Source organism: Anarrhichthys ocellatus, unplaced genomic scaffold (genome assembly GCF_004355925.1).
Source record: "Anarrhichthys ocellatus isolate YVR2014 unplaced genomic scaffold, GSC_Weel_1.0 scaffold21, whole genome shotgun sequence".
NCBI lineage: Eukaryota > Metazoa > Chordata > Actinopteri > Perciformes > Anarhichadidae > Anarrhichthys > Anarrhichthys ocellatus.
In genome coordinates this window covers 1,652,519-1,667,552 of record NW_022280051.1, presented here as the reverse complement: position 1 = coordinate 1,667,552, position 15,034 = coordinate 1,652,519, and the positions used below count along the sequence as shown (strand labels likewise).

Below are 15,034 nucleotides of genomic sequence, written 5' to 3'. Positions count from 1 at the left end.
GTTTCAGAATGTATTTAGACCCCATTCACTTTTTGATTCAAATTTAAATTGATCAAATTGACATTTTTTCCCATCGATCTACACTGAAAAGACCATAATGACGAAGTGAAAATGACATAATAGTCAGACGTTTTGCTGTGGCACTCCAAATTGTTTGCAAAGGAACTTCCGTTACGTCTTTGTTGTCTTTGATGGACGATGACTTGGCTTACAATTGTCATTGAAAGACCAGGACACCACCTTGGTTTGGTCTTTTATGTCGAGGACACATAAATTAGCACAGACAAAGTTATGCTAATACAAATAGGGTAGCATTTCTACTGCAACACATTGAACTCAAAATGGACCACATTTGGTACATTAGGTGCCAATAGCCTCCAGAAGCAGAGAGTAAGTGTTGTAATAATACCGACATGTATTTCAGCTGTATTTTCTGCAGGAAATGCATATTTATGTTTCCTTTGATTCATTATCATCCCCCAAAACACAAATTGTGACTGTTGCTGTGTGCTGTGTTTCAGGAGAGGCCTACATGAGGCTGAACAGGCTGGAGGAAGCAGGTCGCTGGTACAAAGAGTCCCTCAGGGCCAAGCCCGACCATATCCCAGCCCACCTTACGTATGGCAAACTCCTGTCCATCAATGTAAGTCCCATTACTGACACACACACACACACAGTAAGAATCACGAGGCAAGCCGAAGCATTATCTTAGTAATGATTGCAGTGGCTAACTACCTGGCAGAGTGTAATTAAACGTGGAGCTGAAGTGGCAGAGTGGAGTGACGAATAATGCATACTGAGTGACTTATGGGAGCATAGCGATCGATTTCTTCCGCAGAGCCTGGAGAACTGTGATAATTGTTATGAGGTGTGAGCTTCTGACTCTGAAATATGCACGCTATACAAAGTCTTCTCCCCTGATCAGAAGTCAGCAAGAGGAATTGTGGCGCATTCATGAATATATCGTTTGACCTCAAATGCTACTCGTTATTCTCGTGGAAAAGTGGAAAGAAGACATGATGGAAGCGATAAATACTTCTTTTGTGGCCTTGAATCAACCCTGTTCCAGGACCAGTGCCAAACAGATGAGCGAACAGCCCAATCGTAGCGGCATAAAGTCATGTCTGAAGGTCACAGACATGGGGAGGAAAGCTATCCCTCTGTGACTGGACGGGTTCCACATCATCTGTGTGTTTTCTGTCTCTCACCGTGTCTATACATGTGAGTGAAGACATCGAGGGCGCCGCAACTTCTCTCAAATGTTACCTTGCCATTCCAATGTTTTTTTTTTCGACAGAAGAACTTCCCCTCTCCATCCTCCCACCATCGCTCCCATTCCATTGAAAACAAAAACACGTTTGTGTGACAACAGATTTGTTCACAGCTGCGTCACGTTTAGACGTGGGAGTTGAACTGTGTGCTCTCTGCGACCCCTCTAGAGATGTTTGACCGCCTCCCTTCCAACAGCCTTCGGGTGCTGAGGAAACCAACCTGCAGCGCCTCACTTGCAGCTGTAACCCTCACTGGCTGCAAACCTTAGTTCTGATCATTTCCTCTCTTTGTTTAAAGATTTAAAGATATACATAGCACACACACACACCACACGTAAAGCACAGGTTCAGATCAGTGGCTGGACATCTGCTGTGCTCCCTCAGGCTGAGGACTGCACATCCATGCAGGGCCCTGACTCTCAGAGAGGCCCGCTTCACTGCTACAGGGCTTAAGGAACAGGAGATTGGACGGACCCTGGACAACGGGCCAGTGGACAGGTTTATAATGCAATTACTCTCCTTCCTTATTAAATCACTCTCATCAGCTACGTTTTTGGCTGTCCTGCCGCTGTCAATGGACAATACAGACACGGAGAGGGAAAGGTCAACCTGAAGTCTTGTACTGCGGTTCACCCCAACACGTCCTGTAGGGCTGTTTTTCTTGAGTAGTATTACACATCAACTTTCAAAGTGTCCATCTCCCCCCCCCCCTTCTTAAAGCCACACAATAATAAAGCTGGAACCTGATAGTCTTGTGCCCATCCACATCCCTCAAGAAATAACAAGTGCACCTCCTGAAGCCACTAATTTGCCTCATTCTTCCCAAGGTCAAAGTGCTCTCAAATAGGCCGAGTGTAACATTAGAGCCCTGCTGTCTGTCGGAGATCTCTTGCTGGAGTCAGAAGGGTGTGGTGTGCATTAGGGAAAGTTGTGGTCAGTCGACACTAAGCTGATTTATTTATTTGAACTCAGCTGTGTCTTTAGACATATTCATCACTGATGCTCAATAATGCGAAAACATGATTACACAGCTTTAAATCCGTTTAAAAAAAAACATACCACAAAATTGTTTTTAGATAGTTGTTTGAAAAAAAACACAATTAACTTTGCCCTGAATGCTTTCATAAATCATTTAAATGATGACTTCCTCCGACCTAACTGGACTGAACCACTCTAATTTCAGTTCTGATGGATGTCTGAGGGGAAAGGGGTTAATTGAATGTAAAGAGAAAAGTGCCAAAGAAAATGTGAAATAAGCCATCGAGGCCCCGTATTCGCTCATTCATTTAGAGGGATGGCGGGCATGGGGGGAAAAGCTAATGAAGCAAATGTAATAGGCCCAGTCCTCTCATTTCATTGTGCATGGCAAGTCCATTGGCAATATGGAAGCAATCAGTGCTGAAGCATGAAACAAAAGAGGTGGAGAAATTGAGCCTCATGCACACAGAAGCTATATGTTCCACAGTGTGGTTGCAGGTACACACACACACACACACACACACACACACAACTTGGAGGTTTTTCTGTAAAGGTTAGGCATAGGAGGTGGGGTACTATATTCTTCATGAGCATCAGTTTCCTGCTATTACTAAGCCTCAACTGATGCATTAAAATGCCTCAAGCAGACACGGTAAAATACAAGGTAGGTTTTTGTAGCTGTGTGTGTCCGTTTACGCATTTGTGACACAAGATGTCCAGCTACACAGTATCCATGTTATGTGTTTATGCTGCACACTGTTGGTATTGACTCTGCGGTCCTTGTAGTCCAAAGCTGCAGCAGATCTCAGCAGTTTGCACTTCAGGAGGGCATCTCAAACATATGTTAACCCAGCTATTTAAGCCCCATTCCTTCTGGTTGCTTCAGGTGTTTGGACCCCGTTATACATCCCGCAGGTCTACTATATTTATATTGTGGTCGACAAAAAACCTTAGGTCAAAGTGTGTCTTGTAAAAAACTAAATATACTAAATAAATACATCAAAATGTTACAGGTAGCAAAACAAAATCTTGTGAAAACGATTCCTTAACTTGAATTGCAGGTGTAATTTCCTTCCTTTTTCTTTTAGGGGCAGAAGACAGAAGCAGAGAAGTACTTCCTGAGAGCTATTCAAATAGACCCGACGAAAGGAAACTGCTACATGCACTATGGTAAGAAGAGATATCAAAGGCAAACATTTTCTGCAAAGCCTGTTTGAAACATTAGAATCATAAAAATATAGATGCCTGTGTTCTCGTAAATGTCTCCTGTGGTTAGCAGAGCTATGAGAATATAATTTAAAGTCATTTTCGACCAGCTATAACATGCCTGATTGCCTGTAATTCAAACCTCTGCCATTCCGCACTTGTAGGCTTTACTGTAATGATCGGACTTTGCTGCAGTAAGCTGTACTCAGGATGATTATTAGGCAGGGGGTCTTTAGACTCTTTTATCCAAGACCTATACTTTGTAGTGTCTCCTTCAGACCCGGAGTCATTAAACACACCAGCTCCTCTTACGACTCGTGTTGTAAACCACCCTAGATCCAAGCTCATAGCTTATGTAACCTGATAGGAGTTTTGGAAAGAATCAAAGCAGCGTGGTAATCATTTGGAAGTGTCAAATACCCCTGTAACAGATTTGTGGACGTATGAGATCATGTCATTTACTTTTGGTATCAGTGCTGGGAGTGTTGGAGCTGCACACATGCAAGGCTATGTTTACCATTCGTAACGGAGATTGAAATGCCGCGTTCAGCCTGTGCTGCTCTTGACGCAGTATTTGGTATCAGTTAGGAGAAACAGGCTCCTTGCCGCTCCATGTTGCTATCGTCAGGATATTTATAGGAAATGAAATCTGTCCTGAAGGCACCATTGTACGTTGTCCCATTCTCCTCTTCCTTATCTCTCTCCGTTCCTCCTGGTGCTTTCTCTGCGCTGGATATCTCGGGGGGGTTTAGCTCTGGCCCCAGCGAGGGGTATGTTGCTGTCTTTGGACCAAGCTGTTTCCCCTTACACTCTTGATTCTCCCTCTCTGCCTCTCTGGCTATTTTCTTTTGTTCAACGTTATCTTGTAGCTTCTTGCTATAGGTGATGTGTAATATGCCGGTCCACCCTCCTTTATCGCAAATCTGGCTGCTTTGGCAACCCTGGGTCCACTGGATGAGCTCCAGGTGTTAGTGTGTAAGGAAGAGATGGTATCAGTCCACTTTGTAACACAACAGATGCACACATACGAGAGAGTGAAAGGAAAGCGAGGACACAGAGGGTGATAGCTAAGACAAGGCCCCCCTTTCCTGCCATTGTTCACAGTAAGTCATTTTAATGCAAACTGTCCCTCATATGAACCGGTTCTAAATAGCCTGCTTCGGTGTCTAATGGCTTGAATTTGAAAGCTGCGCTCAGGCGAATATAGTTATAGCTTTCAGTACAAGAAAAGCCAAAAGAAACGCTCCTCAATGGAGCTTCTCCGCATTCCGCTCTTCCTACATTCAGCAGCATCTGCGGCCGAGCCCGGCTGTTAATTTATAGCCGCTGAGTCAGGCACTTGCGGGTGCCGCACCAGGTGGCCGGACTCCCACAGGAAAACGCATGAAATACCTCCGTCTCATCTGTGCTCTCAAAAGTCGCCGAGCAAAACAACAATCCTTTCACTGTCTCACTTTTCGCTCGCTGTCTCTGCCTCCTCGTTGCATTTCCTGTGGCACTCTCCTGCGTCATTTATCTTCCTTTGTCTCCCCCAATGATCTCCATCTTTGTCTGACAGAGCTTCTCTACAAGCTTTCCCCCGTCTTTCTTGTCCCTTCAATGCAACTTCTTTCATTTTGCTCACAATGACAACGCTAACATGGTGATTTATAGCATCTATACCATTTGACCTGATGATGGCGCTGGATGAAAAGAGATATTACAGTTCATCCCGAGGGGGACATGGATGGATTGCCATGAAATTTGATCCAGACGTTCAACAGTTGTCGGCAATTCAATTACAACCAAAAGGGTCAATCTCATCGTGTCCCTCGAGGAGAATTCTGGAATCACCAAAATCATTTGGAATCATCATCTGGGGACCATCAATTACTGGCAAATTTCATCTAGTTGTTGAGATATTTCAGTCTGGACCAAAGTGGAGGACAACTGCCATCACTAAAGCCGTACCATGGCTAAAAAAGCACTAAACAGAACTTCTACTACGCCCAAGAAATACATGCTCTTCCTCTGTCTTCCCCTCTCTGCAGGCCAGTTCCTGCTGGAACAGTCTCGTCTTGGCGAGGCGGCGCAGATGGCGGAGAGAGCTGCAGAGCTGGACAGCTCAGAGTTTGATGTGGTCTTCAGTGCTGCTCACATGCTCAGGTTGGCTAAAGTGCTGACAGACAACCACACGGCTTGAAAGTGGAGTTTCCCCTCCTTCAAAAAGCATATAGTACAGAAAATGTAATTATCGTATATGTCAAGAGATGTCGAACTCCTGTATTTACAGACTTTGCCGCTTTCACCATTTGTGGGTTTATTATTTACCACCGCCATTTAATAACCGTCTTTGTAATAGTTAATGTATACTCTATGGAAATCGCTGCCATAAAAGCGATTATGTATTACATATCTAAGGAGCAGTATAGTTTCAGTCTATCATAGTGATGTTTCAGTCCAAGGCTTGTAAAGACGCCATTGGAGAATTTTCCCTCAAAGTTTGGCCAAGCACGCTCACAAGACAGCGCGCATAAGTCTTAATACGCGTCAACGGGGTCTGCAAATGTCCGTTCCTTTTTGCTCTACATATCTGGAGAAGTCATTACTGCTCTCTGGCATCCATCTAAATGCAACACCACAGAGGGTTTGTAAAAAGTTGAAAGTCTCAGGGTTTGGCTGAGGCTTTCTTTTGGAAAGAGCAAATCTAACTGACAGATCATTCTGCCGTATCGTGGTCTGAATGGTCGTTTTCAGCTGGAGACTGACTGAGACATCAATCCATACCAATTAGGATTTCGTTGAAGGAATGTGACACACCTGTCATTAGCTGGATTTCAAATTTAAGCTGCTCTGCTGATAATAAAGGTGAGCTCTGCATATTGACAGACCATAACCAGGATTATAAAAATGACCCGCTAAATCAGTTTTTCCTTTAAATGCCTTGCATGTACCAGGCCTACATTTCATTGCAGACAAACTCTTAATAATAATTCAAATATTGTGTATATGATTTCTCCAATAAAGCAGTTTTTACATGTTTTGGGTTAAACCATAATGCATGTTTTTTTTCTGCCCAGTTTTACTTCCCATGAACCCTGACTTCCTGAATCTTTATTTACTTTGCAGCACTTGACCAAACAAAACAAAGACCAAGGAAGCAAGCTATAAGATGATGACTATGATAGTCGGTCATGAACTCCACTGAACCCCTGATAAAGTGTTGCATGGATTCTCAAGGCATATTTTACTTGAGTCACACAGTCTTATAAATATGAATTGCCATGTCGGGAAAGCATGGTTTCTTTGACTTTATTAACGTTGGCACTGCAAAGTCCAGTTCATGTACTCTTTGGATAAAATTGTATGGAGCAGATTTAACTGTTGCATTTTATGAACCCAGCTGTAACATGTGACTGGTTTGGTGGAGTGTTTCTGGCACAAACAACATCCATCTCTCTTCATTATACTCTAATGCATAATAAATAAGGCATAATGGAGTTCAAATCAATGAAATCTAAATTGCATTATCAAGATACATATTCACAGTTAATACACCGCTAAGGAATGTATCGCCTCTCACAGAACATTATTTCCTTTTATTAGAAACTAAAGTATTTAACAAACGCATATAAAAACAATAGCAGCCGAATAAGGATCTGTACCATCCATTGGCTATTATGTTAGTTTATTCAGTAGTGTCTGAATACTAATAAGTCAGTTTATGGCTTGAGAAACATCTTTGTCTGCAGGAGAGAACTGTAACATCATTTTGGCATGAGCTATTATTATTTAATTAGAAATGAATGGCAAATTGCAATCTAGAGAGTAAAAAGTTTCGATTCGAAACAATTCATGTTAAAAAGCAATGAGAATTTACTTAAACATTTGCAATTAAATGAATACAGTTAAAGGCGTCTTTTTTTCAGACTAACCTCTAGTCTTTGCTTTTTCTTGTATTCATATCAATAAGTCAAAAACAACTGGCAGACACATGGATGAGGGTTCGTAAGTAGACCTTGTTTCATTCACAAACCAAAAAAGGTTGGAAACTGCTCTGGCACGTTTTGAATAAAGTTGATTAATCTGTATTGTACCTGCTTAATATGACGGTGCATTTGTATTTATGTTATCCTATATTTAAACAGTTAATCTCGGAAAGATGTCTTTTTTTAAGAGAGACCTGTGCACAAGAAAAAAAAAAGGAACATACAGTATGAGCATAGACAAACACAGACACAACACACAATTTACATAAAGAAATGAGAGATTTGAATTTCAACGTCAAGTATTTAAAACAAGCTTTTCCAAGCCGAAGACATGGCTATTCCAATTAGAAAGTAAAATCACCACCGAGGCTTTTTTATTCATTAGCTGATTAGCTGCACAATAATGGAGGGATACAATTTGTATTGGTACAATATTATTAACATAAACTGTGTTATGTCACATTCTTACTCTTCCTTTCTCTCTGTTCTTCTTTCTCTTCAGACAGGCCAGTCTTAATGAGGCAGCAGAGAGGCAGTATGAGCGGGCAGCCAGCCTCAGACCAGATGTAAGTACCTGGGACTAGTGGGCCTGTTAGCACTTATCATGGAAATGCACACACACACACACACACACACACACACGCTTGCACTGTAAATTCAATTTACAGCATAATATGTGTTACCCATCATTCTGACACGATATTATAACACTGTTGTTCCTGGCAAATGGAGGGCTATAAAATGGAAAAGTGTGTTCTGTTCATGGCTGTGAACTGGTGCCTCAATGTGCTTTATGTACACACAAAAGATCCCAAAGAGAGAACAGTTCAGTGGTTACCGTCGCCCGTCGTTGAATTCACCCATTCAGCTTCCGAGCGAACACTTGTTCATCACGGTAGAGTCTACCACACAAAGCCTTGAGGGATGTCATGTCTGTCGATGTCAGCACACGCGGTTGAGGAAGTTGGGGGCTATTATATCCTGTTTCTGTACATCAATCAGGCACTTCAAAGAGAAAGGGGTCTGTGAGAGGTAACTTAGAGCCGTAGGAACCCCTGTGTTTTCAGACAAGACCTAGAAGAGCTTCCTGCAGTCATTTGTCATGCTAGTCTGCTTAGCGATGGTCTGCTCTGTGACTTATGTTGCAACAGGAGAGAGGGTTGGACTTTCATCTACATGCCTTTTACTGGAGTAATTAGTGTTACTGTATATTGCAATGTATTCCCCCATCTTTTCTGTGTGGTGCTCATGTGACTGTGGTGTAGTTCGTTTATAGCTTAATGTTAGCTTTTAATTTCTACCAATTGCGTTCATATTAAAAAAATCATAAAAGTGGTGTTCCTCCGTGAAGATTATTTAGCTGAACGATACGTGTAAGTATCATAAACTCGTTTTTGCCACAGAGCTTATTTTCTGCAATAATCGAAAATTCAATGGAAGAATCTCATTGTAGTCGAGGGAACCAGGGCGATGCTAACTTCCACGGTTGGCGTACAAAAATGCGTCATCCCTGCAGCACTCTATGGTCGCATATATTTCCTTCTTTTTTCAAATTAGCAACTGCAGAACCGCCATGGGAACAAGGAGGTCTACTAGCCGGGAATCACTGCTTTAAGCATCTGCCCTTTTTGTAGCTAAGGTCTGCCTGTCTGTTTATATCCTGTTTAAGCCTTAAAAGCTGAGTAAATCCATCGAGGACAAGATTACTGGTTGTCCATTTTAATTTGGAAAGTCATGTGTTTAGATTTTATTCTGTAAAAAAAGTAAGCTACCTACAAGTCATTATAATACTCAGTCTGGAAGCATTCATGTGCACATCCAGACAAGCCGAGGGCTTCTCTTGTCATTGGTCGCGAGTAAAGCTTCTCTTGTCGATGACATTTTCTATGCACGTGTCTGCTTAGCGAATGAGTCTCTCAAATTTCAACTTAATCCAGTAGCTTTTCAGGTCATGAAAGATACTCTTGCTGTACGTGTTAAGAAATAAAATGACTGTGTGCCTCCAGAGACAGGTGCAAGTCAAATCCTTTCACTTTGCAGTCTGAAAAATGCTTTATTCACACCAAGTTTACACCAGATAGAAGATCATCTCAAATGTAACGCTGTACTCTGAGCAGAATAGGCTGTTTACTCAGGAAAATTGGAATTCTAAGTATTTTTTCTGTATGTCTTGAGGATTATAATTTACAATTTACAATATAATAATGGTTCAATGTAGCTCATAGGGCACGATGCATCTCAAAAGCTGAAGATCAGATGCAGAAGCAAGCTTACCAATACTGTATATCCAACTTGCTGAAGGTCAAGACGAGCTTACATGTGTTTCACCACTGTGATTGTAGTGTAGCAAGACGTCAAGAGAAAAAAAAAGAATTACTGAATTACTCTCTGTCTGCCTCCCTGTACACACAACACAAGCAAGGCTCCATTTCTGATGATTTAGCCCAGTCTGTGTATTGCATATCACCCAGTTGTTTAGAATGGCAGAGGGACCCTCGTTAATCTTGCTTACTATGTCACAGCTGCTTACAAAGTTGCTGAATGGTACAAAAAAGCAGAGCACGGGCTCGGAGCACTTTGAAATGGAACCGCATGATAGAATCAATTGTTGCACTAGGTGAGAAAAAACAAACCCGACTGAAGGGGGGGGGGGGGGGGGTACTGCACTGTAGCTCCTCGCTCTGTCAAACTGCCTTAATTAAGACGAGGTGAGAAAAACAAGCTGCCACTCCCATCTCTCGTACAAGTGGAATGTAAACGAGAGAAATGTCAATGAGGGACGAACACTTGTGTTTGGGGAGAGAAAAATCTGTGAAGTAGTTGCCAAGTTGCGAACCATATGTCATGCAGCGAGGACCGCTTGGCCTGGGAACAAGGCCAGGTCCGGGGGATGAGGTGCCGATGGCTTTTAGGATGAGATTTTATGTGTGTTTGTTAGTTATGGCACGCTGAGATTAATGTCTATTGACCTGGATTTTGTAGATTTCCACGACTGGTACACTATTCACAGACAGATGGTTTCAATTTGCAAATTCAGAAGATGGTATTTTATTAAATAAGACTCCAGAAAGACACCTCTAAATTGGTTGTTCATTCATATAAAAATAATCTATAATAGCCACCTATTTGTTCACTGTGGCACTATCTAGGGACACCCATATTGTTTTTTGGCCATGCAAGAATTAGATTAGGGCTAATTTAATGCATGTTTGATTTTCTAAGCCACTCTTGTCTCCTTCTCTCACTGGGTCTTCGCCCTCTCCTAGTACCCGGCTGCTCTGATGAACCTTGGTGCCATCCTCCACCTGAATGGGAAACTTCCCGAAGCGGAGGCCAACTACCTGCGCGCGCTCCAGCTCAAACCCGATGATGTCATTACCCAGTCCAACCTGCGGAAGCTGTGGAACATCATGGAGAGGCAGGGACTCAGGATCAAAGCGTGGGCTCGGGATGCAGAACAGCGGCCTTTGAACTGAGAAAGTTGCTCCACTGTTTCCCTTCGTGATGCGTCCTGCAGGGAGTGAAGCAGGACGGGATGAGAAAGAGCTGGAGGCGAAAAAAGCTCTCTCTACGAGACAACAAAGACTACTTCTTTAGAGATGTGTCCCCGTGATGCTTGTTGAAGACAGTTTGAGGCTTGGCATGTTTGGGATTCAAGGGTGTAAGAAGTCTGCCCAATAATACGTCACCACCAGCACTGTATGGTGGCTCAAATGACTCATGTTACCTTTATTATTACATTCTAAAAAGCAATGCTTAATGTCTTTAAAAGATGCACTGAAATCAAAGGCAAATAATTGCAAAGGTCCAAAAGAAAAAAAGCTCTCAAAGATCAGATGGTTATGATTTCACTATCATTAAAAATCTGGGTATGTTTTAAAGCACTTCATTCGAAAGAGGATGTAGAAAAAATATTTAAATCTGCACTGATGAATGATGCCAGCTGGTTTGTGTTGAAGGTGACTCCACCGATTTTACACTGCGAGTACCACTTGGGAGTACCACTACCACACGTAAAAAACATTCTTTTGTGGCTGCAGAGAGAGCTGCAATGTCTGATCAATTTCCTCAAGTGATGTCACTTGAGTCAGGGTCGTTGCCGCTACAGACTGCAAGTTCAAAAATGAATCGTGACGTTGGAAAGAAGTGAGCTTAACAGACTCCTCACCTCTGCTTGAGGGTAGCGGCTTGAAGCTACGTTAGCTGCTACAAGCACAACACGCCAGAAATTCTGTCCTACCTGTCGGCGGTCACGTTGCATTGTGGGTAATGTAGGTGCTAGGTTTTGACAAGAAAGTAGAATGTGCGAAATAAATAAAAGACAAAATCTCTGGTTCTGCTGCATTCATTTGATCCTCTTTTTCTTTTAAACTGTCTATCGTGAGTCCAACAATGTGGAGTACTCTTTTATAACACCGTGATTAATTACCCCCAGGGTGCTCTCGCCTTCAACTTTTACTCTTAATAAATGCATCACATTAAAAGCATGCTAGTGCTAAGGCATCTTCAGGTACCACCCTTGAATACAGTGCTTTTGAATAAGTTGCTCCAACCAATTAAAAGAGCAGGTTAAAGCATAATGCATATAGCCAATTTACATTCTGTTGTCTGAGTCACTGAAGATTGTTCGCACCTGGTGCAGTGTCAATGCTTTGTGACTGTAAACATGAGAACATGAGTTCATGGGAAGCTTCCTCAGCGGTGCCAAAGCTTGTCCTGAGTCTTCACGCCTCTCGTGCCAAGCAAGAACTGAAATGTGTCGTGTTCCTTGTATCAAACGAAGATGTTTCATTTCACGTGATCAAACTTTATTTATTAATACGTGTTGTTTTGTGTGAAGAAGCCAACACTGTGCCGTCACTGTCACGGTAGCCACGCCCCCTCTGATTTTTTCCACATAGATAGGCTACAGTATGCAACATTTTTTCATGTGTATTTTTCTTCTCTCTGCTCAGGGACATCAGGTTGTGGTTCCTGTCACAGAATGGCTTTGTGACACAGAGAGAGCTTCTTAAAGTGATGTTAGGTGTGTTCTGATGATCGTGATGTTTGGTTAAGTTATAGAAAACGTGTAGCTGGAAATGTGTTGTGTTTTGTAAAAGAAAAGTGAACTTTTTTGCCATAATAAAAACATGACTGGTGCTGTCAGCAGTGTGATGTGCTCTGGGAAGCCTGTGCCTCTCAACAATACAAATCCAGTCTGCCAACCCACATGTATATTTATGTAAACACAGATTATGCACTGAGTTGATATTTGGCCCGTAATCCTGTGACTGCATATTAGCATACACCACCATCTGTTTCTCACAGAGATTGGGAAGTGACAAAATATGAATATGTGAGTCTGCCGTGTTCCAAGATAGCATTTGTTTACTTCCCTAAAGCCAATATACAATATTACAAACTACTTAGACTCAAGTTTGCAGCTGAGCTAAAAGGAACCCCTCTAAAACAGGCAAGAAGCAGCAAGAAACACACAGCTAATACGACTATCGACAAACGGATGGAGTCGGTGCAGGGAAAGTATATGCTACAAATGCAATTATTCTGCCCTCTTCTCGCATTTGAAAAGTAACATTATTTAGTACTTCTTTCACACAAGCTCGTATGAAATGGACCTTTTTTTTTCACAGTAGTCATGTTGAGCTGTCAGAGCAGGAAAACCACAGGTGTAATTGATAACATTAACGATGGGGAGGCAGGAGTCATCGTTAACGTCATTAATTACACCTGGGCTTTTCCTGTAAACCACAGACAAATAAATACAAAGAAAAGTGTTACTGTATGTCTGAGAGGTCTAACTCCCTGTTAGGGATGCACAGCATCAGTCACACATATAGAATACAGCATATTCAAATCTATTCCGGAACTATTTTAGATTTAATTGAGATATTTTTGTGTCTTTGAAAAATGTTAAATAACGTAAAACAAGGAAGTGATCTCTCTCCAGTTAAGAATAGTGTCGCGCTCTCTCTCTAAATGACACAACACACGCACAGCTCTCTGAGAGGAACCCCTAATTAGACTTCTCACAAACTCAACATGTTGATATCATCTGATCGAGCAGACTTCAAAGACGTTCTAATCACATGCCAGGCTTTGAGCACAGCACGCTGTATATATTTAGGAAGATATCAAACTTGACTCATTGACTTGCAAGAACTCACAGCCCCAATTTCAAACATTTCAAACATGTCAAACTAGAAGCTAGCATACATCTGTGAAGAATCAAGAATGTATTTATTATGCACAGAAACCCCATCTGTTAGACTCATCACTGAATCTGCCCATCTCGCCCACAGGACCAATTCAATCATCTCATATAGTTTACTGAGAGATGATGGTCTGGCTCTGGAGAAACGGCACCAACTACAAAAACTACCAACACCATACCAGTAAACAGCCACCTACCCATGTGGATCCATACAATATTGAGCCAAAATAAGTGAATAAATTATTAAAATAAAAAGAGAAGAGAGAGTGATTTATTTTTCTGGCTGTTACCAATGAAATTGTGAATAGTTTAGTTTAAATGATGATACAATAAGACAAATAATGTGCGAGTAAGTGCATTTCACTTGGGATTGTACAATGGGAATTTCATGGGTTTTCTTATCTTTTAATACAGTCAAATATTCCATGTAATATAATAATGAATTATTGCATTATGGTGTGGAATGGATTCCACATGGACAGTAATGCGATTTCCATGTGTTATCCAATTACGTACACAAGAGGACATCATAATAAAATAGATAAAGTTCTGGGTAAATTAAACAATAATTCATCAAATAAATTCAGGGCATGCTTAAAAAAATGGATGTAATATTTCTGAAATTAATTAAATAACTACATGTTTTTTTTGGGGGGGGGGGGGGCAAAACAAGTCAAGTTGTCCTATGCTGGGCTTGCTCACTCTGTCCTGACTAATAAAGCTCATTAGAATTGAGCATGTAAGAAAGAAACAACGAGCTCTTATTTGTAAACCTGGCCCCACCTTGTCTCTGTATTTCCCTGGTCACACTAGCCTGACAGCCAATGAGGAAGCTCTTTGATAACCTCTGCTTCTTTCCTTCCTGTGGGGTTGAACACACCACCGGGGGTGGGACCAAGTTGTCTCTGTTCCAGAAACTGGTAAAAGAGTCTCATTTTGCATGAGTGAAACAATACAAGCAAGTCATCCTTGTCTAATTACAGCTGAGTAACATTTTCCATCAGTGGCGACAGTCTGTACTTACTGTACTTTACACCTAACTGTAAGCTTTTAACACATTTGAAAGTATCTATCTATCTATCTAAGCTGCCTTTGTCAGAATATGAAAGTTACTCACACACAATGGCTGAATGTGTTCCATATCCGGCAGACATGATCCTGTGACATGACCCAGCAACACCTGGGCCTACATGTTAAAGTGAAGCTCTAAAACTACACAATAGGGAAGGAAGTGAGGCAGGCCCATGACACATGAAAGAGTTCCTCCCACTGCCTGCATGGCAAGCATATGGGAGAAGTGGAAGCATACGGCTGGCGCCTTTATGACTTGGTGTTTCAGTGTACCAAGTGACTTTTGGCCACTGAATACAACCACTGGCTGTGACCGTTTGGTAAAT

The 15,034-nt window shown here is 41.9% G+C and overlaps 1 protein-coding gene across 1 annotated transcript in view; it reads left to right on the top strand.

Annotated features, from left to right (window-relative positions):
• Positions 1-12,389, top strand: part of LOC116389854 (protein O-mannosyl-transferase TMTC2-like) — a 47,089-nt gene extending 34,700 nt beyond the window's left edge. The window contains 6 exon segments of the mRNA XM_031858881.1: positions 522-643; positions 3,338-3,419; positions 5,486-5,600; positions 7,926-7,989; positions 10,690-10,857; positions 10,859-12,389. Of these exon segments, the coding sequence (XP_031714741.1) occupies positions 522-643; positions 3,338-3,419; positions 5,486-5,600; positions 7,926-7,989; positions 10,690-10,857; positions 10,859-10,894 (587 nt within the window). The 3' untranslated portion in view covers positions 10,895-12,389.
• The last annotated feature ends 2,645 nt before the right edge of the window (positions 12,390-15,034 follow it).